The sequence below is a fragment of the Dipodomys spectabilis genome, unplaced genomic scaffold, assembly GCF_019054845.1.
Source record: "Dipodomys spectabilis isolate Male_0828 unplaced genomic scaffold, ASM1905484v1 ptg000125l, whole genome shotgun sequence".
Lineage (NCBI taxonomy): Eukaryota > Metazoa > Chordata > Mammalia > Rodentia > Heteromyidae > Dipodomys > Dipodomys spectabilis.
In genome coordinates this window covers 13,402,935-13,430,032 of record NW_024870802.1, presented here as the reverse complement: position 1 = coordinate 13,430,032, position 27,098 = coordinate 13,402,935, and the positions used below count along the sequence as shown (strand labels likewise).

The 27,098-nt window shown below is 42.2% G+C and overlaps 1 protein-coding gene across 1 annotated transcript in view; it reads left to right on the top strand.

Moving 5' to 3' along the window:
• LOC122115850 (acyl-CoA desaturase 1-like) overlaps positions 1-23,873 on the top strand; it is a 32,344-nt gene extending 8,471 nt beyond the window's left edge. The window contains exons 4-8 of the mRNA XM_042689421.1: positions 12,879-13,146; positions 15,587-15,717; positions 17,650-17,855; positions 19,823-20,055; positions 23,635-23,873. Coding sequence (XP_042545355.1) covers positions 12,879-13,146; positions 15,587-15,717; positions 17,650-17,855; positions 19,823-20,055; positions 23,635-23,834 — 1,038 coding nt within the window. The 3' untranslated portion in view covers positions 23,835-23,873. The remainder of the gene's footprint in view (positions 1-12,878; positions 13,147-15,586; positions 15,718-17,649; positions 17,856-19,822; positions 20,056-23,634) is intronic.
• Positions 23,874-27,098: the final 3,225 nt, after the last annotated feature.

Below are 27,098 nucleotides of genomic sequence, written 5' to 3'. Positions count from 1 at the left end.
AGTTTATTTTGTCAGATATCAGGATAGCTACACCTGCTTTCTTATTGGGGGAATTTGATTGGTAGATCCTTTTCCACCCCTTCACTCTGAGTTTGTTTGTATGTTTGGCTGAGAGGTGGGTCTCCTGAAGGCAACAGATGGATGGGTCTTGTTTTCTGATCCAGTCCTCAGTTCGTTTTCTTTTAATTGGTGAATTCAGCCCATTTATATTAAGAGAAAGTATAGAGAGATGCATTGTTGTCCCTGCCATTCCGTTTTCCTAAGTTTTTCTTCTTTCCTTTCCTCCTGTGCTTGCTCAGTTAGACTTTGAGTAATGCCTGTTTGGGGCAGGTCCCAGTTCCTGGTTGCTTTCTTCAGGTTGTGTCCCCCCTCTTAGAATTCTCTGTAATGCTGGCTTAATGTTTATGTATTCATTTAGTTTTTCTTTGCTATTAAAAGTTTTCAGTTCTCCATCGAATGTGAATGCTAGCTTTGCCGGGTATATCAGTCTGGGTTGGCAGTTATTGGCTCTCAGGGCTCGTATGGTGCTTTCCCAGGCTTTTCTTGCATTCATTGTTTGTGTGGAGAGATCTGCAGTGATTCTAATTTTTTTCCCATTGTAGTATAGCTCCTTCTTCATTTTTGCTGCATGCAGGATTGTTTCCTTATTATTCAGATCCATCATTTTTACTATAATGTGTCTAGAAGTGTTTCTCCTGGGATCTTGCTTGTTGGGTGTTCGATAAGCTTTTGTGATGTAGTTAAGATGGTCGTTTTTGAGGTGGGGAAAATTTTCATTGACTACCTTGTTAAATAGGTGTTGCATTCCCTTGCTCTGGAATTCCTCACCTTCGTCCACTCCGATTATGCGAAGGTTAAATTTTTTAGCATTATCTGCTTGCTCTTGAATTTCCCTTTGGTTTAATTTGAGTGATTTTTCCATATCTGTCACTTTTTGGTCCAGTTGGTGTATTCTGTCTTCTGTATCTGACACTCTACCTTCCATTTCATTCACTCTGTTGACCGTGGCTTCTATTGTGGTTTGCATGGAGGAAATGGATCCCTTTATGGATTCAATGTTGGTTCTCAGAGTACTGATCTCACCTCTCAATGAGGTGAGATCAGTATGCATTACCTCTAATTTGGCATTTATCTCACTTCTTACTGAGGTTTGTGCAGCTTCTATTTTTGCATCCAACTTTTGTTTGATATCCTGTATATCTTTTGATAGTTCATCCTTGTGCTCTTTCAATTTCTGATCCATTTCTCGCTTTATTTCTTGAGTCATTGCCTCCAGCAACCCTTGGATGTAGCTTTTGTCTTCCATTCCTGCTTTGCTCCCACTGGGGCTCTCTCCTGCGTGGCTGCTGGCTTTTGAGGTGAGCTTGTTGTCCTGCGTAGTGGTAAACCTTGTGATTTTTCTCTGTGATTTTCGCATGGGGGTTCAGGAGACTGCTCTTCAATTTTGTTTTGGTGTGTCTGTCTTTGCTTGGTTGCTGATTCTGTATTGGTAGAGAGAGTCTGTGCCTGATCTGGATTCTGTTGGGAGCCTATTTCCAGCTGCTATTCTGACTTACTTAGGATTCTCAGCTCTCTGATGTAGATTGCTGGCAATTCCCACCTTTGGAAGGGTTGAGCAGCCTAGACTGCTTGTGTTTGCTCCTACGGGTGCTCTTGGGAAGATCAGATACTCTGGATGCACTCTCCCAAATACTGGAGTCTGCTATGGGCTCCTGATGTGTTTTTGTTTGTTTGTTTTGGGCTGGTTGTGGGCTTGAACTCTAGGTTTGGGTGCTGTCCCTCAGCACTTCAGCTCAAGGCTGGCACCCTACCATTTGTGCCACAGCACCACTTCTGACCCTTTTTGCTTTTGTGATGCTGAGGAATCAGATCCAGGGCCTCATACATCCAAGACTATCACTCTATTGCTGAGCCGCCTTATCAGCCTGAGCTCCTGCTTACTATCAGGTGCTGGCAGCCTGTGTTGCCCAATTCCCAGCCTAGGGTATATGGGCGGAGTTTTGGTGGGGTTTGGGCTTCTCTTGTCCTGAGCCTCCAGGTCTTTTGTGGTCACAGGCGTGCTTCCCAGGGAATGTTGTTTCCTGGGTTTCTCCCCTCTGTTGAGGCGTATGCTCAGCTTTTACTTCAGTTGGGAGGAGTTGGTTGTGTTGTTCAGGCGCCAGGTCCCCGGGCCTGGTTCCGGCCCCTGCCTGGAACGTGCTCATTAGGCCTGGGCTAATGTGTATACCACCTAGGTTATGCAGCCTGGAGGACACAGTTCAAATTTCTTCTACTGTTGGTAGTCTTGACCCAGGGGCGGTGTTCCTGGCTTGGGCATTTAAGCTCCCTTCCAGGGGCACTCTTGCTCTGGCCTGGCCAGCAGAGTGGAGCTCTCAAACAGTTCCCAGTTTTAGTGGGTCCTGTGGTCCGGGTGTTGGGGTGGGGAGTCTAGGTCAGGGTCTGGGGATTCCCTCCAGCTCTGGTCTCCCTTGAGGGATTCACTGTCCCCTGTGGGGTACTCGCCCTGTAGGTCGTCAGTTGTTGTTGCAATCCGAGTTCAGTTGGGGTGGTTGCGGGCTGGGTTGGGCGGCCCCCGCCGGGTCGTTGCGATCGTGATCGGGTGGGTGGTCAGCTGACAGGTCCCTTTGTCATGCTGCTGGTGCCGGGCGGCTTTGGCGGGATGGAGCCTCTCCGCTCCAGTGGAGAGTGAGGGGTGGGGGTGGGATCCTCGTGGAGACTCCCGGCTGGTAGGTTTCTCTGTTCCTGGCGATCCGCTGTTCTGCAATCCGGTACCTGGTGATCTGCAAGCAGCCCCCTGTGTCTCTGTGGCTCCGGCAGCCCCCGCTGGGCCGGCTGGCCGGCGGCTTGGCACACTGCTGCGCGGCCAGTAAAGGTTGGGGGAGGGGTCTTCGCTCTTCTCTGTTCTGAAATTCTTCTTTTCCTCTCTTTCTTTTTTTGTTATTTTCCACCTCTGGTTTTTCTCTGAGTGTTCGTCTTTTTGTTGTTGTCGGTCTCTTGGGGAGATTAAGCGTTGGAACTCGAACTCTCTTTTTGGTTGGAGAGAGCTGTGGCGTTTCCCGACTCTTGCTATGAGATGCTTATCTCCAACAAACTACCAAAAAGCAGGAAAGTGGAACTGTGGCTCTATGGATAGAACACTTACCTTGAAGGAAAAAACTAAGGGATAGCACCCAGGCCCTGAGTTCAAGGCCCAGCACTAAGAACAACAACAACAACAACAACAACAACAACAAAACAAAAAGAGGTAAATGTTGGTATTCTCAACCTAAGTTGCACACTTTTGGGTTTTGGACAGCAGATCTTAATAGAGGGAAAAGAATAAGGTGGGCTGAGGAGAAGTAGGGAATTCCCAGAATAGGAGTGCATAGTCTCCAAAATATAGTCTATTTTCATTTTCTGTTCCACAGAGTGTGTTTGTTGTCATTATACAGAGTTTTCAGGTGTGTTATTGCCTCAGATACGGGATGGAAATGATAATAATGACAACAATAAATATTATGATAATACTACCAATAAGGACAGATAGTGACCATCCTTATTTATGTTGGTTAAAATTAGTTTGGGCAAGTTCTTGATTTTCTGTTTGAGTGGTCACATGATGTCCTGTTGAAAGGCAGCTCTTCTGTTTCAGAACCTTTTTGTTACCACACAGTTGATTGATCAAGGTGCTTTTGCTTCAGTATTATTGAATAAGTTTAGGGCAAAAACCCAGGCTCCCAGGGTTCCAACAGAGTATACCATGACGCCTGCCCAAAACACCAGTCAGAATACAGTACTAGAAAAGGGCAGAGAAAGGCAAGGGCAAAGAAAGGATTTTTAATCAATGTAGCAACATTGGGAAGAACAGATAAAGGGCTTCAGTGTTACAAAATATACTGACAGGACTGGAGATTTTATAGGAGAGGAAGACAATGGCGATGTTTGTGTTGTACACAGCTAACAGAGAGGATAATCACAATTAGATCAATGGTGGGATGCATCATTATCTTAATTTTGATTCTGCAAATGGTTCTGGAGAAGCTATCGTCACTGTCATCACTTGAGAAGAGCAATCTTGATGCCATCAGCTGGTTATCTCAGATTTGGTGTGCAGCCTCACCACCATAGGTAATTGCTCTCAGTTGGGGTGATTTCATTAGGAGGTGGTCTGTCCTGTAAGGCTTGTTGATTCTTGGGGGTAGTTTTAGTTCCTTGCCATGTAGATAGTGATCCAGCAATATGTGGTTCATTGATCCAAGATCACTATGGAAAAGAGTGACTCAAGAGGGAAAATAAAGATGAATAATAGAGGTAAAGAAAGAAAAAAAGGAAGTTTGTCTCTCAGTAAATGGTACCCTCTTTCACTACTTCATCCTATTTAGAAGAATCTTCCTTTTGCTTAGAATGTTCATGTTACCCACCTGGATGCAATGTGGCAGTTATCTTTGTTATCAGATTGACTATTACAGTGGCACACTGTTTGTATATAGGGTTTGATACTCACTGTAGCTTCAGGCATCTTCTGGGGTCTTGGAACACATTTCCTGTGCATGAGGAAGTAGAGTAGTGTAATTGCCACTGATGCTAGTTTCTGTCTGTCCTAGTCAGATACCTGAGGTCTTCCTAGAAGACCCAGTTGGTTCTGTCACAATTTCTGATCTTGGCATGAAGCCTAGAGTTCATAGGCTGTGTGCACACATACATGTGTACGCACATGCCTGCCTATACAAGGTGCTGTAGATTCAACCCAGGGCCTGCTAGGCAAATGCTCTACCTCTGAGCTATATCATATGTATTTTCATGTCACACTAACTTAGGACTCAAAGCAAAAAGCAAAACAAATATGTCATGAGGTAAGTGCAAAAATGAACAGAGTTCAACAGAAAGGAACTTACAACCCTTGAGATTCACTAAGAAGAACAGGGCATCTCAGTGTGACCAACAGCCTTCTCTGTATCCCTCAGCATTTCCCAAATGAAATCACTTCACTATGTTTTTCTGAAGTTGTTTAACAGTTTACAGGATTTACAACATATATTCTGTCATATCTTTTATTTTTTAAAGGAATTCATGTGGGAAGTCATTTCTCATTGAAAACATGAATCTGAATTGTGAAGTAAGCTTATTTGGGTACAGCAGAGTCTAACCACTGGTAAATGCAAACCAGAGTAGCTAAAGGAGCAAACTAAGCTTTAGTACACTTGCAACAAATACAAGTATATAGAAACACATTAAATACTCTATGCTTCTGTTGGGACAATAACTATGACTTTTTGAGGTGTCAGGGGAGTCATAAGGGGGGAGCAGGTGAGCCTAATAACTGGGTTTGTTTTCAGGTCCTTGCTAGGCATGTGTCCTACCACTTCAGGAGCTCCACTATTCCAGCCATGTCTTCAGTCCAGGCTTGTGTTGGATACAAATTATGTGCCAGGTAGAAATAAGACAATATCTGAAAGTTAATTCACACTGTCATTATCAGAAAACTACAGTGAAACATCTTATTTAAAAACATCCCATTTTTTCTGGCATAAAAGTTTGACAATGCTACTATGACAAACATTCTTAATAGATTTTGTCCTTTACTATTCTGCAATGGTTGTCTTTGCACTTCATGTATATGTAACATTTTGATGAAAAGAAATGGCACAATCTTAGGTGCCATTTCAAGTACTTCCAAGTAATGTGCAAGTTTTTAAATAGGTGAATACTATATTAAAAATATTTTTTAACTGGGAAGCAAATAATTGATGCAGACTACCTAAACATCTGTTTCATATCCAACACATTTTAGGTAAATAAGAGAGCTAAAGTGTTTATCAACATTTATTCCAAGTGAAGTAAGTTACTGCTTTTGGACACTGTAGGAATTAGAAAACAGTGACTATTTTTAATGCCTGTCATGTTTTACACTTTATGTAATTTGCACATTGTACTTTGGAGTAACTGGTGTGCCTGAGACAAGAAATCCTTGGGCTTCCAGAAGTTTGTCAGCCTGGGCAGCATAGACCTTGTCTCAAAATGACCATTGGGGTAGAGCCCTTGCTTAGTGTACTCTACTCAACAAAAAAAAAATGTGTTTTGGGTTTGCTAGTGTTTAAGTTTTGTCAATCCAGTCAGTTCTTGAACAGAAAAAAATATTTCTAGGAGTTATGGTGTGACATCCTGAACTTACTTTGATAGCACATGTCAGTAAACAACGTGCACTTTCCTGTCTGGTGTTTGTTCACTATGTTGATGCAGATATACCATCAATTAATCTTACATTCCTGAACTTTTTTTTTTTTTTTGATCTTTGGGTTTGAAGTCTGTGCCTGGGCACTGTTACTGTCCCTCAGCTCTTTAGCTCAAGGCTAGCACTCTTCACTTGAGCCACTGCTCCACTTTTAGTTTTCTAAGTGGTTTATTGGAGATAAGAGTCTCACAGACTTTCTACCAGGGATGTCTTTGAACCCAAATCCTGAGATCTCAGCCTTCTAAGTAGCTAGGATTACAGGTGTGAGCCATCACTGCACTGCTACATTCCTGAACTTATAATAGAAGTCTTTGGGGCTGGGAAGGTGACTCAGTGGTAGAGTGCTTGACTTGCATGCATGAGGCCTTGGGTTTGATTCCTTAGCACCACATAAGCAGAAAAAGCTGGAAGAGGCGCTGTGGCTCAAGTGGTAGAGCACTAATCTTGAGCTGAAGAGCTGAGGGACAGCACCTAGGCCCAGAGTTCAGGCCCTACGACCAAAAAAAAAAAAAAAAAAAGCCTTTGAAATGTAGTTCTCCTAACTGGAATTGGGATACAGTAGGAGTTTTGACTCAGTGTCATGAACTCCCAAGTTGATTTGCTTTTGTAAGCCCGGAATGGGCTGCTTGTGGGCCACCATTTCTAGGTTTGATGAGGGAATGCTCTTGGCCCCACACATCATTCATTGAAGCAGATAAACAGAGTTGTACTCAAGGAACTAGTTCTTAAGGTCTTGGTGAGAACAGATCTTATCACTTAAGGTTATAGCCTTAAGTCAATTTATGATCAGAAGCAGACTAGCCCAATTATGTCAACTATTTAAAGGATGTAACAGCTATGGCCTATTAAGACATATATATTATGCTGGGAGCTCACATCTATACTCCTCCCTATTTAGGAGGCTGAGATCTGAGGATCATGGTTCAAAGCCAACTGGAAGAGTAAACTGTGAGACTCTTATCTCCAATTAACCACTCAAATTTCAGAAGTTGCACTGTGGCTCCAACTGGTAGAGTGCTGCTAGCCTTGAGCAAAAAGAGCTCAGAGACAGCACTCAGGCCCAAGTTCAAAAAAAACAAGATCTTAATCTCTGATTTTTTTTGGTCTGAACTCTGTTTTGGGGGCTGAACTCTGGGCCTGGGTGCTGACCCTCAGCTCTTTAGCTCAAGGCTGGAGCTCTACAACTGAGCCACAGCACCGTTTCCAGCTTTTTTCTGTTTATGTAGTGCTGAGGAATCTAACTAAGGGCCTCATGCATGTGAGGCAAGCACTCTCCCACTGAGCCAACTTTCCAGCCCTTAATCTCTGATTTTTGAGGAGGGTATTAGCCTCACAGAAGTAATGAAAAGACATGTTGGTGCTTAGGATTTGTTAGGGTTTCCTACTGGTAAGTTTTATAGACAAAATCAAAGCATATGCCTTTTGATGCCATTTTAGGATTGACAGTATTTCCTTAACTTGCCAGTGCTTAATGTTTTGAGAATATTGAAGTAGCTGATCCTTAATCTTTCTGTTTTACCAGGATGAGACTGTTAAGTCCATAAGCCTGAATTTTAATAAACTTTAATAAACTCCTTTTAGTATTTAAAAAATGTGATAGGTTAGATTTTGCTGTATTTATTTAATAACTCACTAAGAAAAAAATCTCTGGTTTTATATGACTTATACTAATTTACATTGCTTACTAAGCTGCAGTGCTTTAAGAACACTACTTGAAAAGCAAAATAAAATTGGTTTACTGTTATTTTTAATATGGTGATCTCATATCAAACTGCTGTAGGATGCTGTTTTGTAAGGCAGGGAACTTCTTATTAGGCTGAGGGGAATACACTGCCACTTCCTCTTTTGTGCAAAACTTTATATTTGAGGAATTAGACATTTGAGGAATTAGACATTCAGAATGAATGATTGCTTTGGGGCCTGGTCCTAAAACAATGGCTTTCCATATACATAAATAAGTCTGCCTGCCTGACTTCCTTCCTTCCTTCCTTCCTTTCTTCCTCCCTTCCTTCCTTCCTTCCTTCCTTCCTTCCTTCCTTCCTTCCTTCCTTCCTTCCTTCCTTCCTTCCTTCCTTCCTTCCTTTTTTCCTGTCTTTCTTTGTTTATTTTTCTTTCCAGGTATTGTACAGACTTGAGACCCCCGAAAGACCACCAGAAACCACGACCAATGCAAACAGCAAAAGAGTCATTTTGCAAGGTGGAGGTTGGTCTTCTGTTTACTTGGTAACTGGTAACGCTAAGAGGCCCAGAGCAAAAAATAGCACAGCTTTTATAGTATTGAACAAACAAGTTTAGGGAATTTCCACACAAGCAGTTACATGATTGGTTTGAGTCCACCCTAACCGCACTTCCCTTTTTCTGAATTATTGGTCCACGTTTGATGGCTTGATGGTTGCAAAACTGTTATGTTCTGTTCCTGGAACACTTGGGCAATTGTTCTGTTTCTTAAGGGTGGGCAAGGTTGATGGCAACTGAGAATTGTTTTTTTCTTTCTCTTGGGGTTACTCTGAGAGCAGTCTAGCACAAAATGGTGGTGTTAATCTTAAAATGGAATTACTTTAGCTCTTCATTCCCTCCTCTTCTAGAAAATCGGGGGCCAATCATGGTCCCCTAATTGACACAATTTTCTATATTAACAGTTTGGTATTGGGATCTCAGAACTAAAAGGTGGACTGTGCTGATCCTCTTTTACAAAGGACACCAGTCCTAACTCCATATATCACAGCTAACTTAATATTATATCAGCTATACTCAATTTTAAGACATACTCATACCATTTACTACATACTTAAACTTTTTGAGGTTTGACTTCTTTACAAACATTTTAATACAATCCTTATTTTTTTAAAATCCTTTCTTATCCAGAGGATACCAATTTGTTTCCAATAACTTTCCCAAGGCTTTATTACCCTCCTCTTTACAATTCCTTGAGCTTCTTTGTGGCTAGAGTTTAAAACTGCCCATTTTTCCTTTAACTTGTGGAACTAAGTTATCTTAGAACATCCTCCGGGCACCACTGGGATGGAGAAGCTTGCTAGATTTTAAGGCTAATAGTAGGGCTGGGTCTCATTTCTCTTACTACCTCCATTGATAAAAGAATCTCTCCTTTATCTTTAACAAACACCCGGGGGGAAGCAGGTTATTACAATACCAGAGCCAAACTAGGCTGTGACCCTGAAGTGCCCAAGGCAAGCCAGTGATATCCTTGCCCCCAATGTCCACTGTGGGAGTTGAGAGGGTTACTGGAATCACCAAAAGAATGTCCCACAAGATCTTAATTTTAGCAGCTTTCAACCGGGAAGCAGTCTCAGGTGATGGAATCAGGCAGGAGTTCAGTCTACTTTTCCAATGTGGAGGTGGTCTGGGTGATGATGTAGATTTCTTCCAGGTGACTGTCAGGCTGTCGTCGAACTTTACCCATTAGGGTGTGCAGCAGCAGCAACAGCCGCAGCAGGGTCTCTCAGTGGCTCCAAAGGACTGTCACACGTCATGTTCGGCTGCAAATTCCTACACAGACTGGTTAAGGATACAGTACGTATGCCTGGCAGGCTATGACCTCATGAGTTTTTAAGTCCATTTAGACAATAGCCCAGGACAATTTACCAAGATGACAACTTTTTAAACTAGATAGTTCTTTTAATAAGGCTAGGATTTTCTAGGCAGATATAGAGTGCTCAGGCCTGTACTACTATTTCCCATGCCTTTTCCTTCTGTCTATTTTGCCACATTTAAAAAAAAAAAGTGACTCTGGTCCCTTGTTCTTAAAAGGGGATGAAGGGTGAAGATTCATCTTCTGTAATTTCTTCAAGCTGACTCAAGGGTGTTGATCCTACCTAGCCAGGAACCTATAACCTTAGCCTATTTTACAAAGAGGCTAACAGGGGTTAGATATCATTAAGAACAATATTTTAACTTTTGACAAATGCACAGACCTTTTCTCTGGCTACAGCAGTGTAGCTTATTTCACCTTCTGGTTTGCAAAAACATCTTTCTGGATGGCTTAGGAATGTGATCTCTAGTGATCCTAACAATGCCTAAGTTACCTATGCAGGCCTTCAGACAGATATCAATAGAAACACACTCAACACATTTCAGGTTTACCAACTTTTTTCCTGAGCAGATGAATTTCATGTAGCTGGTGTCAACTCAAAAGTTACTGCCAATTAGAGCTTTTGGTACATACAGGAGTTGAGATCTAAACTATCCTCCACATTTTACAACCTTAGTTTTTTGTACTATCACAGATGACTGACAAGTTCCTGTCCTTTACAAGGTAGATAGTCATGGACATTAGGCATGCTTACAAACTATCATCCCATGACCTCCTGGCTCTGACCAATTTTTGAAGGGCCACACACAAATGACTCTAAGATCGGACATTATTTCTGCCATCCAAGTAGTGACTTACTGCCTCTGGATGCTCCTCCATTGCTTTCATCCCAGGAGTATCTTCTCCACACTGGGAAAAATACCTCATTGTCATTTCCCTTAGTTGGTTGCTGGACTTGAGCTCGGAGCCTGAGTGCTGTCCCTCAGCTCTGCAGCTCAAGGCTAGCACTCTGGCACTTTGAGGCTGAAAGCAACTCTGCTTGCTCTTTGAGCCTTCTGCTGGCTGAGTAGAGGTGACAGTCTCACAGGGACTTTTTTTCTGCCTGGGCTGGCTTCAGATAATTGAGTGTCATAAAAGGCCACTTTACTACAATTAAAAGCAACAAGGTGGTCAACATAGAAGTAGCTTTTAAGCATGCTCTTACCTGAAACTTATTAAGAGCCAAGGTTACATCTGACAAACTTACAAGAATCCTCATTCCTTTTTGTGGGCCTGCTGGGAACTGTTACAAAAACAAAAACAAACAACTAAAACAAAACAAAAAAACAACAACAAAAGAGCAAACAAATAGGAATTAAGCAATTATTTTGGTAATCTTAATTTTTCCTTTCTGTACTTTGAGGCAAATGTTTATTAGAATTTTATTTTTAAACTTTATATACAGAAAACCATTCCTAATTTTTAAGCCTCCTATTAATCTTTGTTTTAATATTCTATGCTTTAGTTTTTATTTGCATTTTGAAAAATCCCTTGAACTCTTGAGGCTAGGTGAGGGGGATCCCGGACGAGCCCCCAGAAATGTTGTATGGACTCGGGACCCCCAAAAGACCACCAGAGACCACGACCAATGCAAACAGCAATAAAGTTGTTTATATGCAAGCTCAAGCTTGGTTCTCAGCGCACTCGGTAACCAGTGATGTCAAGAGGCCCAAGAACAAAATCAGAACAGCTTTTATAGTATTGAACAAACAAGTTTAGGGAATTTCCACACACGCAATTACATGATTGGTTTGAGTCCACCCTAACCGCACTGCCCTTTTTCTGAATTTTTGGTCCACATTTGAAGGCTCGATGGTTGCAAAACCGTTAAGTTCTGTTCCGGGAACACTTAGGCAATTGTTCTGTTTCTTAAGGGTAGGCAAGGTTGATGGCAACTGAGAATTGTTTTTTTCTCTCTCTTGGGGTTACTCTGAGGGCAGCCTAGCACAAGATGGTGGGGTTAATCTCAAAATGGAGTTACTTTAGCTCTTCACAGGGATCCCTACATTCTAAGTTTCCTGATTCAGGGTTACTTGTGGGCACGAAAAGAGTTAAGGGCTTCAGCATACTTGATGTGCTGCCGTCTGGTGGTGAAAATATGAATTACAATTTGAGCAGTTGATTCACCAACTTTTCTTTCACAAAGTTTAAAGAAAATGCAGTGAGTCAGTCACTTGAGTTCTACCCCTTCACCTTGTGGTTTTACCACCATCTACCTGTACAATTTTGAGAGACTTCCTCTTTTAATCTTGTCTCCTAACAAGGTCTGTGCCTCTATTGTAACCACAGCTGCTGCACAGAACGTAGTGCTAATGAAGCTGGGTAGATTAGGAAAAATGAGGTATGGTTATCTAACAGCAAGTATAGGAAATATTACTTCATGTATTTCCCTTAAGATTAAGGGAACAAAAGTCATATTGGAGGAAATGAAGCAGGATAACTTATAGAAACTGAGGCCTGGTGTAGACAACTCAGAAATATGGTATCTAGAAAGAGAGGCAACTGAATGCATTCTTTCCAAGGTATGCATTTCTCACCGAAGAATTCACAACTGACTGACAGTATGCCCCAAAATGCAGATAGCAGGATGTTTCCTCCTTTCAAGGATAAGGATCTGTTTTTTGGCAGGATGCATTCTCATCTGGAAACTCAGAGAATAACACCAGGTGTAGTTAAAGCAAAGACAAAGCATGTGGCATTGCATAACTTTTAAAGCCAGACCCCCATCTTTACCCTATAAGTACCCAACAGATCAAGAAGCTGTGTGTCTCTCTGGGTGTCTCCTTGTGTGTCTCTGTCTTTGTGTCCCTATGAGAGCACCCACACTCTGCTAGAATGTGCCCTGCCCGTTTTGTTTGTCTGCTTTTTTGCCTGTGTCCCTGCTTGTTTACTCTGCCAAGTTTTCTTACCATGAGCCTTGTCCAAAAATTCTTATTCTGCAATCGCAGTCAAGAACCCTATGTGAAGAGTTCCTATATTTAAAGGGGAGCTTCACTTAACCTCACCTCTTTCCAGTGACACTCCCAGTCACCTACCAGGCATCTGCTCTCTCTTCACCACTATGCTCTCTCCTTGTAGATCTCTGATTCCTCAACAACTACCATCATATCACCTTTTTCTATGGACCTGAAGAATGGAAGAGAGAAGCTGAAGGAGATGGTCCTCCACTTAGTAGAAGACATCCGCCCTGAAATGAAAGATGACCCCACGTACCAGGATGAGGTGGGCCCCCCACCGAAGCATGAGTATGTGTGGAGAAACATCATCATCATACCTCTGCTGCACCTGGGAGCCCTCTATGGGATCACCCTGGTTCCTGGCTGCAAAGTCTACACCTGGCTCTGGGGTAAGCAGCTCCTATCCTTACCTATCCTAACTTGTCATTCTGGTTGGAATTGGTGAGTGAATTTGGGGTCCCCACACAAAGCAGGCAGATAAGGGGCAGGGATAAGGCTGCTCCTTCCTGGAAGGGCAAAGGTGGTTGGGTTGTTTTACTATTGAAAACAAGGCTGGAGATCTTATCACAACAATCAGCAGGGCTTTCCACATTTCCTGGGGTCTCAACAAACAGCATATTTCCTGACACTGAGGGCTTGTGAAAAACCTGTACTTTGATTCTCAGGGGCACGGGTTGGGTGAGGAATTTCTGGTATATGAAAAATTGAGTTAGTTTTGGGTCCCCTTAATAGTAAGAGACCCTTCCTCCCCCCTGCAGATTCTTCACAAAGTGTTCCCTCAGCTGCAAGCCATTTGCAGCCAGGATACTCCCTGTAGGCCTTATTCAGTTCCTAGTTTGACCAGTCTGTGATTAGCCACCCTAGAAAATGTACAGGGATCATAATGCCACACTGGCATTAAGGCTATGATAGCTATCATTTTAGTGTCTTGCTTTTGTGGATCTGCTATGACGTTGGACAGAAATTGGTACACAGTGCTAAAATGCTGACTTATTCCACTCTTGATCAGGGCTCTTTGTCTGACTAGGTTGACAAGAGTTTCTATGGTGAAATGTGGATTTCAAATTTCTTCCATGGTTAAAAAAGAAAGAAGGATAGAGGTCTTAGCTTGGGCATTTTCTCCTCCCTCCTGTAGATTTTGGTGCTTTTCTTGTTTTATACCAAAGGAAACTGAAAAATTTCAGATTTTGAGATGTTTAGTCCCTTTATTTTTGGAGCTGCTGAGAAGAGACCTTGAGGAAGAGCTCAAAAATATTTCTGACATCATTGAGGGCCTGAAAGGAAAACCTCTCTAGGCCACTTCTCAGGGAAAATCTATGAGTTGTTGCTTAACCATCAGTGTGGACACTGATGGTTTTTCCTTGGTGACAGAGATTGAATATAAGTGACTTCAGCTGGGTACAGGATGAATAATAAAGCAGGCACCTAGTGGGTTCTGGTTTGAATTCTGCTGCTAATGAGCATTACCTGTTCTTTTAGAACATTATATCTGCAGCATGAAACAAATGTACATGGTTTCTTGGCTCTGAGCTGAGGGTTTCTACTTTTCCTGTATTCAGGTTCTTCCTTCCTGATGATTATGGAGGTCTGACTTTACTATACATTTCCTACTTAGCTGCATAGTATTGTATTTGGGAATATGATCTAAATCATCATATGGCCTGACCACATATCACCTGGTGTCTCAATCCCAGACCTAAAGAATTGTGGCCAGAACTTTTGTTAGGATAATACTAATCCTATGGCACTCTTGGGCATCATGAAGGACAGGATAAGATTAAGGAGATAGGGGGAGAGGAGAGAAAGCTGTTTAGGCATCTCTTCTTGCTTTAGTAGAGAGGACAACTTATAAAGTATATGGTGCCTTCCATGAAGTTCTATAACCACAGACAATCTGTTGTTTCAATCTGTTATAAGTTATAAATTCAATCTGCATAAGTTATAAATTTTTAACCAAGGCCTCATCCTGTCCTCCCAGTGCCGCTGAACAAAGGGAATGATATGTATACCAAGGAACTCCTTACCCATCAGAGACCGTGTTGGCACCTCCTGAACCTGCAAGCCATCAGCATGGTAGAGAAGGCATCCCTAAAGTCTTTCAGAGTTCCATTCTTGGGTTCTTCATTGTCAGAGACTGATAGCCTAGTTTGAAACATGGCTTCACTTTTAATTGTCCTGTGACCCTAAATAACATAGCACTCTTCATCTGTTTCCTCAACTGTGACATGCAGTATTCATAGTATTTACCCTGTTCAAGCTATATAGTAAATATTAGCATGTTAACAATGTTGATAAATCTTGAGCCATTTTGCAAATATGACTGTGTGGAGGACCCCTCACAGAGCCATATTGCCTGCCATAATACTGAAGTGCTGTTGTACCAGTTGGCAAAAGGAAATGCAAGGCACTTTCAATTGAGCAGTGTCTAAACTGCTCTGACTACTATATTTAGTATACCTTTGGAAATGCTATTTTGCCCTGAACACTTCAGAAAGATCAGCTGAAGGCCAAACGAGATAGAACCATATGCCTATGGTTTAATAATTACACGTTAGTAAGAGCCCTATTCCTTTACATGTCCTTATGCTTTCTTAACTCTTGAGACTCCTCAGCTTATCTCCACTCTTGGAAGGACAGGGTAAGTGGTAAGCACAGATTTTCAAGCAGTGAAAGCTTAAAAATCAAAGACCAAGGCATTCCTAGGATTCAAGGTAAAGCAGATCTCTTAAAGTGTAAAGACTGGCTCTGGCATCACAGGAGTGTTTTGACATGCCTCCCCTGGCTCTACTCCCATCAGGTAGTAACTCTTCTACTATTTTATCCTGGCAGTTTTGCTGTGCTATGTAGTCAGTGGCCTGGGCATCACAGCAGGGGCTCATCGCCTGTGGAGCCACCGGACCTACAAAGCACGGCTGCCTCTGAGGCTCTTCCTCATCATTGCCAACACCATGGCATTCCAGGTGAGCAGCTGGCAGGGCTCACTTCTTGTGTATCCATCCTATCGATGATCCAGGATGGAGTGAAGAGGACTAGGACCTGGAGAGGCGTCCCAGCAGGTCAGACATGGCTTTTTCCAGTCTCATCACTGACTTCAACTGGAGTCACAGAGAAGAAAGTAGAGAGGAAAGGCTCACCAGGTATATGGTCATTTTTATCCAAGGTCTATGTTTTATCTAGCAGTATGATCACTGTGGTCCTTCAGAATAAAGGACCATAGTATAGGAGCCAGGCTCTGACCTAGGTTTCTGGGGCAATTTGTGGACACTAAATGTAAAGTTGACTATTTTAGGACTCAAGATAATGGGATTAAAGGTGCTGTAGCACACAGTCTTAATTGCTGATAACTAGGGTGAACACAGCCAGACACTGGTGGCTCACACCTATAATCTATTTAATCAATAGGCGGACATCTAAGGATCAATTTGAAGCCAGCTTGGGCAGGTAATCCTGTGAGATTTTTAAAAAAAAATATTTATTTATTTTTTTATTGTGAAATACTGTACAGAGGGGTTACAATTAGATGGGCAAGATAATGAGTACATTTCTTATCAAGCATTGTAGCCTCCTCCTTTGTTTCCCCTTCCCATCCCTTCCTAGCCTCCCCTCTCCTCCCCATCCAATCCTTCCTCCCCCCCAAAGTTGTAAAGTTCGTTTTTGACATGACAACTTGTACTTCTCATTGTTGCAATGGGTCCACCTGTATCCTTATTTAAAGATTCTTATCTCCAATTATCTACCAAAACCCCAGAAGTGGAACCGTGGCCCTTGTAGCAGAGCAAAACAGCCTTGAGCAAAAAAGCTAAACGACAGCGGCCCCAGGCCAAAAGTTTATGCTCCATGACCAGTGCATGTATGCACTCACGCAAGCACACACACACAGAAACACACACATGAGTGAATACTTGAGAAGCAATGACTATTTGCCCAGCACTATGGTAAAGTACAGATTAACAGATTAATGATACAGATTAACTCATTAAGTCACTACAGAAGTCTTAGGAGGTAGATGGCACTGTTATGCCTACTTTACAGATGAGGAAACTAAGTTACTGAGAGGTCATGCAGGCTAGCCTTATAGTGTTAACTAGAGATGCTATGCTAGCTAAATGAAGTACTGAGATTGGTTTAGGCAACACGCTTTTAACAGAAAGATTAGGTAATTAGAGAAGGGGAACTCTCCTAGCTATAGTTGTCATGTGAAGCATAATTTAGAGAGGAGAAAGAAATGAACCCAAATCAGTCTCCACTGTCCTGGCAAGATTCGAAGGGCTCGCAATATATGCCTAATCATCCCTGCCTGCTCAACTTCTTCTTGACGCTCTCAATGTCCTCATGAGGCAAAGGGAAGGAAGAGACAGATTGACAAATTCTGGAAGGATGGATAGAGTCTCTAACAAACAAAGAGGGCCTTTGTAAATGTGCTCATGGTCATGACTATATAGTTATTGTATTGGGTATGTATCATGTGGGAAAGCATCAGGAAGAAGCTTCTCAAAGCTTTATCCAAAGAGCATTACCTTAGGGTCCATGCCATCTGGCTTGTACTCTGTGCTCAGGGACTTCACACCCAAGAGTACCCTTCTCTTCATCCTAGCCTGATATAGAACTGCAGAACTAATGAAATAGAACTAATGAAATGCCTTGTGTGCTACCAGATAAACTTCAGGAATTATCAGTGCTATTCTAGTGCTTGGGAACTGGAAGTTGATTTTGCACACGTGTCAGGAGCAAATGCTGAGAAGAAGGCTAGGTCCATATGTCTTCTTTGCAGTCAAGGTCCTGGGAACTGTGCTGTTGGGCTGAGAGCTCTGGGGCCATGCAGACATCTGGGCACTCCAATCCTCCCTAGAGGGCATTCTCTAAGGCCTACTTTTCCTTTCTATCCCATCCAGAATGATGTGTATGAATGGGCCCGAGATCATCGTGTACACCACAAGTTCACAGAGACTCATGCTGATCCTCACAATTCTCGCCGTGGCTTTTTCTTCTCTCACGTGGGTTGGCTGTTTGTGCGCAAACACCCAGCTGTCAGAGAAAAGGGTGGTTTGCTGGACCTGTCTGACCTCAAAGCTGAGAAACTGCTGATGTTCCAGAGGAGGTGAGGATTGCACTGGGGTGTGGCCTTGGAAATGTAGGATTTAGGGAGAATAACTCTGAGTACTTTCCTAAGTTTCTGTATTTAAAATTTTTAAATGATCATTTTGATCATTTTTATGGTCTAAAAGTCCAGAGCCATGTTTATTCATCTGCTCCTTTTCTAGGAGCCATTTTAAAGGAACCAATTAAATGCAACAAATTTTATTAAAGTAGGATAGTCAGAGACAGAAAAATAAATGTGGCTGATACCTTTCTTTTGAATATTTAGCAGATTAGAGTAGAGGGATAGGGTAAGTACCCAAAATATCCATTACACAAAGCAGAATATTATCTGTACTGGGACTGGTACAAAGGAAAAGAACTTGGTCAGTGGAAAATGAGGTCAAAGTGCATGAACAAATTATGACTGAACTGACCTATATACAGAGACCATTTTGAATATAGATGAGTAGAGAGTCCAAATAGAAAGAAAAGCGTGATCTAACACACCAAGCAGGTACCTGAAACAGTCTTTGTGCTTGAAGTTTACAGTATGACAGGGAAAGGGACTAAAGGTTAACAGATAACTCTCAGGTATAGTCTTTAATGTAAACTTAGGAGTTATTCAGTCATCAATAGGGAATCATAAAAGATTTTCCAGCCTCATGTGTCACTATCAGGTATACTTTGAAGAGTCTACTCTCAGGAAAAGTGAAAGTACCATTCAGGTAGAGAGAAGTAGAAACACAAGACAGATGGTAGGGAGGACTCAAGCCAGGAAAGCAGTGACAGGATAAGGAAAGAACTTGATGTAGGACTGTCAGTGACATCAAAACAGAAGATGTGTCTGAGGCACATAGGCAATGTCAATGGCTTTTGTCTATATGCAACTGAAGGAAACAGGGCCTCCTGAAGGAGAGAGTTGCTGTGGTCACAGACACTGAGTGTACCTCCTGAGGGAAAAGCCGAGCAAAGAACTAAGGGGTGGTAGGAGAAAATGAAGGCATGACATTTACCATGCTTTCTGTCAATGACACTGCTGAGCAAGAGAAAGGTGACCAGAATTTGGCTTATGTGACTGTGATGTGACCCTGCCTGTTTGGTTAACATGACCTGTGGTCTCGTGGAAAGAAAGGATGCAATCTGGGTACCAGTGTCTCAGGTCTGTAATCTTAGCTTCTCAGGAGGCTGAGAACAGAGAAGAATAGTTAAAAGCCTTCTTGGTTAGAAAGTCTGTGGACTCTTACCTTCACTGACCCACAAAAAGTTGGAAGTAGAGCTATGGCTCAAGTGGCAGAGTGTTAGTTTTGAGCACAAAAGTTGAGGGACAGTGCCCATACCCTGAGTTCAAGTCCTAGGGCCAGCATACCCAAAAAGAAACAATGCATTTAGAGTCAGGATATGACATTCTTCTTGTTAGAGTAAATTAGACTCAGCCAGAAAACCACATGGACATCCAGGTATGAAGAACAAAGGAAAGGCTTATTGCCTTTAAGGGGACTGGCAAGACTCCTATTCACCAGGTGAGAGGAAGTGAGAAATTGTTTCAGGTGACCTTTCATAATCTATGGGACTTGGGGGATCTCATTGCCTTATATTGTCTTAGCTATCCTAACAGGGTGCTCTCTCAGGGAAAGGGGGGTAGGAGTTGATCATTTGCTGCCTTTACTACATGGGCCTAGTGTTACCAAGGGAAAGAGCATGTTAAGCCATGAGGGAGGAGGCTTCTGGGCTAACGCTTCTCCTTGCCCTTTGCATTCCTAATGGGATGATCCTAGAACAATTTTTCAACACATCCATATAGCATTACTTAAAAAGTGCGAGGACAACTCTGTCTTCTCAATAACTTTTCCACCCATTCCCTTTTGCTTGTTTGCCCCTGAAATCACAGTGTTGGAGGGAATGCCAGGCCAGCCCAGAAAGACTGAGTAATCCAGGCTTGTGTGAAAATCCTCTGTCTATACACTAACTGTGTGGTGTCTCATGTAGGTACTACAAGCCCAGCGTCCTGTTAATGTGCTTCATCCTCCCCACATTAGTGCCCTGGTACTGTTGGGGTGAAACTTTTCGACACAGCTTGTATGTTGCTGCTTTCCTGCGATGTGTTGTAGCCCTCAATATGACCTGGATGGTGAACAGCGTTGCTCACCTCTATGGATATCGCCCTTATGACAAGAACATTGAGGCCCGTGAAAATGTCCTGCTTTCACTAGGAGCTCTGGGTAAGTGAGCAGTGTACAACATGACCACATTCAGTATTTGGTTGGGAGTTGGCAATATCAGCTAAGTTTGTTTTTAGGATATTTTGTGTCCCAGATTTTTCACCACAAAACTACTCGTTACTAAATAGGGACGTACTTGCAAGCCATGAAACAAGTTTTATGCAAAACAGTGGAAAAATAACACTCTTACCAGTTCCATGTTTCCAAATCCATTGCCACATGGCATGCCTATTGAACCATTCTAAGCTTTCCTTTCTCTAGTCACCTCTAGTCTGGGCTTTGGGTCAATAGAAAAGCCAATAAGATTGGTATTTTATATTTACTGATTCTGTAATGTGAACTAGGTTGTTATGCTTCAAGTATGCTACTGTGAAAGCATGTATAACCTCATTGCTATGATTTCATATGCTCCTCTCAGCCCCTTCTATCATTGCACATGTTCTACGTTTGATTCTTTTTGAAATATATCACCTAGGCTTCATCGTTCTTACATTTCCTTTTTTTTCTGTTCCTGGGGCTTGGTCTTAGGACCTAAGCACTGTCCCTGAGCTTCTTCTGCTCAAGGATAGAGCTCTACCACTTGAGTCACAGCTCCACTTCCAACCTGTTGTCAGTTTATTGGAGATGAGTGGCTCATGGACTTTTCTGATTGGGCTGTCATTGAACCAATCCTCAGATTTCAGCCTCAGCCAAGTTAGGATCATAGGCAAGAGCCACCAGCACCCAGATAGTTCTTACAGTTTTCTGAGTAGAATAATTTGTACTGAGATGTGGCCAGCTTGATAAATAATTTTAATGACTGACCCCCCAATTTCAACTGCCATAAGACTGGCCTTTTAAAATGGCTAATAGTCTCCTACTTGGTCTCTATTGCTACTCTCTCTGTATGCCTGCTCTTTCCTGTATTTTATCCCACCCTGTCTCTCCTCCAGCTCTGTTTCTTGCCATTTTAATTCTGCTTTTTGAATCGCTGCACTCAGTCACATTTATTTCTCTCTGACCACAGTGGCCTTCCTTTAAGTCTACACTGACCTGCCTTTTCCTGCCCAGGTTGACACCCATGATCCTCCTCCTATTCAATCTTCCTCCTATAGGCTTGATGGATGCCCACTCAGAGCTTGGATGTGAATACCAGTTAGAAAGTTAGCAGTCCTCTGTCAGTATACTTAGCCTTGGTCTTATCTCCCAACTTGGAGCCTGCTTCTTTCATACGAAGGACTACCTATGTACAGAGTAATGACATATCTTCAGTGTCCTAGCTGGTGGCTTACTTGGCAGGACTTCATCACTAGCTTGCTATTTAGATCATTCTCACACTATATGGGGCACTTTTGTGGTTGTTATGTATGCATATGTTTATTATTTACTCTATTTTAAGAGTGTTTCCTTATATATCCTAGACTGTCCAGGAACTCACAGTTCTCTCTAGTGCTGCGATTACAATTGTTATCAAGGAAATCCAGTTGGTGAGATACAGAGAAGCCACATTTGGAGAGATGGAGTTGGGAGTCTTTATTAGAAAGCCAGGCTCTACCTGGTGGACTATTGTCTCAAAGACCACCATGGCCACTGCCCACCCCCTTCCCCAGCACAGAGTTTATGCCAAGCTTTTAAAGACAAAAACCACTTGCTTGGGTGCAGACAAAGCCCCAACATCAGCAAAGCACAAGCAACAGCTCCCCAGGGCTAACCTACATGATCTCTGCATATCCTCTAAAGCAGACACCTCTCTTTGCTCTACCTACTGAGCTAGGCATCTGCAATTCAAAGGATGGCTTATCTACCTGCAGGTCTGTGAAGCTGGGTGGACAACCCCATTACCTGGTTAGGCACCAGGTTAGGCTGTGAGAACAGGGTGACTTGCTTAGACTTTGTCTTTCCATTACTTCACAACTATGAACCACTATACCTAGATTATATGGAGATATATTTATCCTCAAAAGACATTTAATTTATTTATTTACTTATTTATTTGTTTATCTTTCTTTTTTTGTCTGTCATGGGGCTAGAACTCAGGGTCTGGGCATGTTTCTTGAGCTCTTTTGCTGAAGGCTAGTGGTCTACTACTTTGAAACACAGTACCACTTCTCCCTTTTGGATTGTTAGTTGGAGATGAGTCTCAAGAACACAGGCTTTGAACTATGATCTTCAGGTCTCTGCCTCCTCAGTAGCTAGGATTTCACGTGTGAGCCACTAGCATTAGGCAAAACCATCTTTGAAGATGTTTCTTAAAGAACATCATCCCAAGAGTTTTTAGAACCTCTCAGGATAAAGGGAATCTCTAAGTGTTTTCAGAGGGGTTTTGTTTGTCAGCACCATACTGGGCTCAAAGGTTAGAAAAGTAGAAGCAAGAACAGCACACTGTGAACCAGTAATGGTTGAGGAATTTCTACTTCCAGTCTTGAAGCAGGATAACTCAAGGAAACTGAGTGAAAGCAACTCAAATATGGTATTTAGAATCTTAAAAATGCTCCCTTTGGTTCAAAGAGAAGACAACTGAGTGCATTCTTTCCTGAAGGATACATTTGTCACCCAAGGATTCACAAGTGTGTGACAGGATGTCCCAAAATGCAGATAGCAGGGTGTGGACTTGTTTCAAGGATAAGAATCTGTTTGATTGGAGGATGCATTCTTACCTGGAAACTCTTACAACAACACCTGGTGTGGTTAGAACAAAGACAAAGCACCTGGCTTTCCATAACTTCAAGTCAGACCCCCTGCCTTTACCCAACAGCTCAAGGAACAGGGTATCTCTCTGGGTGTCTCCTTGTGTATCTGTCTCTCTGTTTCTCCGTGTGTGTGTGTGTGTGTGTGTGTGTGTGTGTGTGTGTGTATCTATGTGTCTGTGTTTCTATGAAAACATCCACACTCTGCTACAGTGGGCCCCTGACCTTCTGTTTGTCTGCTTTTTATCTGTTTGCCTGCTTGCCGGCTTGTTTACTTATTCATTAAAGCTCTGCCAAGTTGTTTTTTCCATTGTGACTTGTCAAGAAATTCTTATTCTGTGATCTAAGTCAAGGACCCTAAGTGAAGAGTTCCTATATTTAGAGGGCAACTTCACTAAACCTCACCCCTGTCAGGTGAGAGTGTGACTTCTGGCTGGTGTTCACCATGCTCCCCTGCCCAGTGCCCTCACAAAGAGCATGACCTCAGTGGGGTTGGTGTGTTGCTTATTCACAATCCCTCTTCTCCCTAGGTCCCTCCCTTCCCCATTAAAACACATGCACATATGCACACAGCCTGTGAGATCTCAGGCCAGTACTACCAAATTTCTGACATTATAAAAGGTATTTCCTGTATTTTCTCAGAAGAACCTGCTTCTTTCTGGATCCTCTGAGAGATGAGTATTTCTCCCCCCAAAACACTTGCAATCCTGGCAATCTGAATAGAATATCTCAGCTCACTGCTAAGGATGCCACTGAGGGCATCTGTTTACAGTGTAAGACACTGGGTTTGCCATTCATGCAGTAACAGCAAGATTGTTAAAGGTTCAGAGGACCTGCTAGGTAAGAAATGTTCAAAGATGACTAGCTGGCAATATGCTGGGTTCCCTAACTGCTCTCCTTGCTTCTCTTCCAGGTGAAGGCTTCCACAACTACCACCATACCTTCCCCTATGATTACTCTACCAGTGAGTACCACTGGAGCCTCAACTTCACCACATTCTTTATTGACTGCATGGCTGCCATTGGGTTGGCTTATCACCTGAAGAAAGTACCCAAGGCCTCCATCTTGGCCAGGATTAAGAGAACTGGAGATGGAAGCTATAAGAGTGGCTGAGGTTGTTGGTCCAGGCTCCTTTTCCAAAAGCCATCTGATGAGATGCTCTGATTATTAACTACTGATTAATGCTTTGTTAATAAACTACTGATCAATGCTAAAAGCAATGACCTAAATCCATTCTAGTTTTCTTGTAAACTATTCAGTTTGAAAGGCAACAATTCTCCTTAATGATGCTATACAAATATTCCTATCTTCTTTTATATTCATTTGCCTTCTTCTTGCTTGGTCCTTATTTCCTCTCTCTCCTTTCTCTCTACCTGCCTCCCAGCCAAGCAGCTGGTCTTGTGAGCTAGCTTGGTTAGTGTCTAGCTTCCAATGCCTGGCTGCCTTTTTAGAGTCTAAATCTCTCTCCTTGAGCTGTACTTGGTCAAGAAGGTAGCTAATGCTTGAAATATGACAACTTCTGGAAATTGTTGGTTCATTATCATCAGCCTGTGTTTTGTTAAATGGGAACAAAAAGTAACTTCCTTTGGCAGAGAGCTTGCAAAGCAGAGAAAGTCCCAGGGAAGACAGTCAGTATGCAGTTATAAATCTGAGTCATGATAATCTTGAAAAGGAATTAAGCCAAAAGAACATTCTTTCTGAGATCAGCTCTGGGAGCCTATGTAGCAAAAATGGACTCCTCCATATAGTGTGTTTTCATTCTCTCCTGACTGAGCAGGCAATGGCCAAATACAACATCAAATCTTTAAAAAAATTTTTTTTATTGTGATGGGACTAGGAAGGTGGCTCAGTGGTAGAGTGCTTGCCTTGCATGCCAGAGGCCCTGGGTTTGATTCCTCAGTACCACATAAGTAAAAAGAAAAAAGTCAGAAGTGGCGCTGTGGCTCAAGTGGTAGATCGCTAGCTTTGAGCTGAAGAGCTGAGGGACAGCGCCCAGGCCCAGAGTTCAGGCCCCACGACCAGACCCCCCCAAAAAGAATTATTGTGAAAATACTGTACTGAGGGGTTACAGTTACATGAGCAATGTAATGAGTACATTTCTTCTCAAGCATTGTTGCCTCTTTCTTTGGTTTTCCCCTACCATCCCTTCCCTCCCACCTCCTCAACTACACTCCCCCCATCTAAATTGTGTAGTTCATTTTTTCAATATAGTGACTTGTACATCTCATTGTTGCAATGGGCCAACCTGTATCCCTAATTAAACTATTTGTTTTTTTCCCTTCCCCTCCACAAATTATACCAACATCAAATACAGTGAAAACAGCGGTTTTACCATGGGGGAGGAACATACAAAGCAACAAAAAAAATCACATGGTACCTTATAAATACTTTGGAAACAATAACAAGAAAGAAAAAAACCACTTCTGTCCCTATCTTGGGGTTCATTTCACTTAACATCATCTTATCTGACCTTTTCTGCTTGTCCCAGATATATACTATTTATTGCAAATAAGGGACCTATGTTTCTTTGGGCCTGGCTTATTTCACTTAATAGAATTTTTTCCAAGTCTTTCCATTACCTAACAAATGGGACGAAGTTATTCTTTCTGATGGTGGCACAGAATTCCATTGTGTATATATACCACATTTTTTTTTTGGGTCCGGTTGTGGGACCTGAACTCTGGGGCTAGGCACTGTCCCTCAGCTCTTCAGCTCAAGGCTAGAGATCTACCACTTGAGCCACAGCGCCACTTCCAGCTTTTTTTTCTTTCTGCTTACATGGTGCTGAGGAATCAAACCTAGGGCCTCAGGCATGCAAGGCAAGCTCTCTACCACTGAGCCATCTTCCCAGCCCTATATCACATTTTCTTGATCCATTCATCTACTGAGGGGCATCTGGGCTGGTTCCATATCTTAGCTATGGTAAATAATGCTGCAATAAACATAGTTGTGCTGATAGCTTTAGTATGGTCTTGTTTGTGATCATTTGGGTAAACATCCAAAAGTGGGATTGCTGGATCATAGGGGAGCTCTAAGTGTAGTCTTTTGAGGAACCTCCATACTGCTTTCCAAAGTGGTTGAACAAGTTTACACTTCCTCCAACAATGCAGTAAGGTTCCCTACAGAGAGAATTTTAACCTACATAACAGAGGCTTACAGAACATCTAACAAGCAGGATCCCAGGAGGAACACTACTAGGCACACTATAGTAAAATGGTAGATCTCAGCAAAGAAACAATCTTGCATGCAGCACAAGCAAAGAAGGAGCTATACTACAATGGGAAAAAGTTAGAATCACCACACATCTCTCCACACAGACCCTGAATGCACGAAAAGCCTGAGAAAGTACCATCAAAGCCCTGCGAAGCAATAACTGCCAGCCCAGACTTGTATATCCAGCAAAGCTAGTATTCACATTCAATGGAGAAACTAAAAATTTTTTTAACTATATTTTTTTGTCTTTTCTTTTTTTTTTTTTGGTACTGGGGATTGAATCCAGGATGTTGCACTTGCTAGGCAAGTGCTTTGCCACTAAGCTACATCCCAGCCCTAAAAATTTTAATAATAAGGAAAAACTAAATGAATTCATGAACAATAAGCCAACACTACAAAGAATATTAAGAGTGGATTACAATCTGAAGAAAACAGTCAAGATGAGGGCTCCATACCAAGTAGATATCACTAGAAGACCAACTCAGGAAACACAGGAAGAAAGGAAAGAAGAAAAACTTAGGAAAGTAGGAAAATGACAGGAAGCACCACTCTATAATAACCATAAATATTAATGGACTCAATTCATCAATCAAAAGAAAAAGAACTACATCAGAAAACAAGATCCAATAGTTTGTTGTCTTCAAGAGACCCATTTCACGTCAAAGATTAAAGCAAACTCTGAGTGAAAGGATGGAGGAAGATCTACCATGCAAATGCTCCCAGCAAGAAGGCAGGAGTTTCCATCCTGATATCTGATAAAATAAACTTTACATGAAAATCTTTACAAAAAGAAAAGAAGGACACTACATACTAATACAGAAAACAATTCAAGAAGAGGATATCACCATTGACAATCTATACTCTCCAAACATCGGTGCACCCAAATACGTTAAGCAAATACTCTCAGACTTACAGGAAAAGATGGATCCAAATACAATAATACTAGGAGACTTTAATACTCCACTCTCACCAAAGGACAGGTCTACCAACCAAAGAATTGGCAAAGATGTCTCTGAATTAAGTAATGCCAAATCTCAAGTGGACTTAACTGACATATATTGAGTTTTCCACCCAACAACAACCCAATACACATTCTTCTCAACAGCCCATGGAACTCTTTTCAAAATACAGCCTATCTTATTTCATAAGATAGGATACTAATTC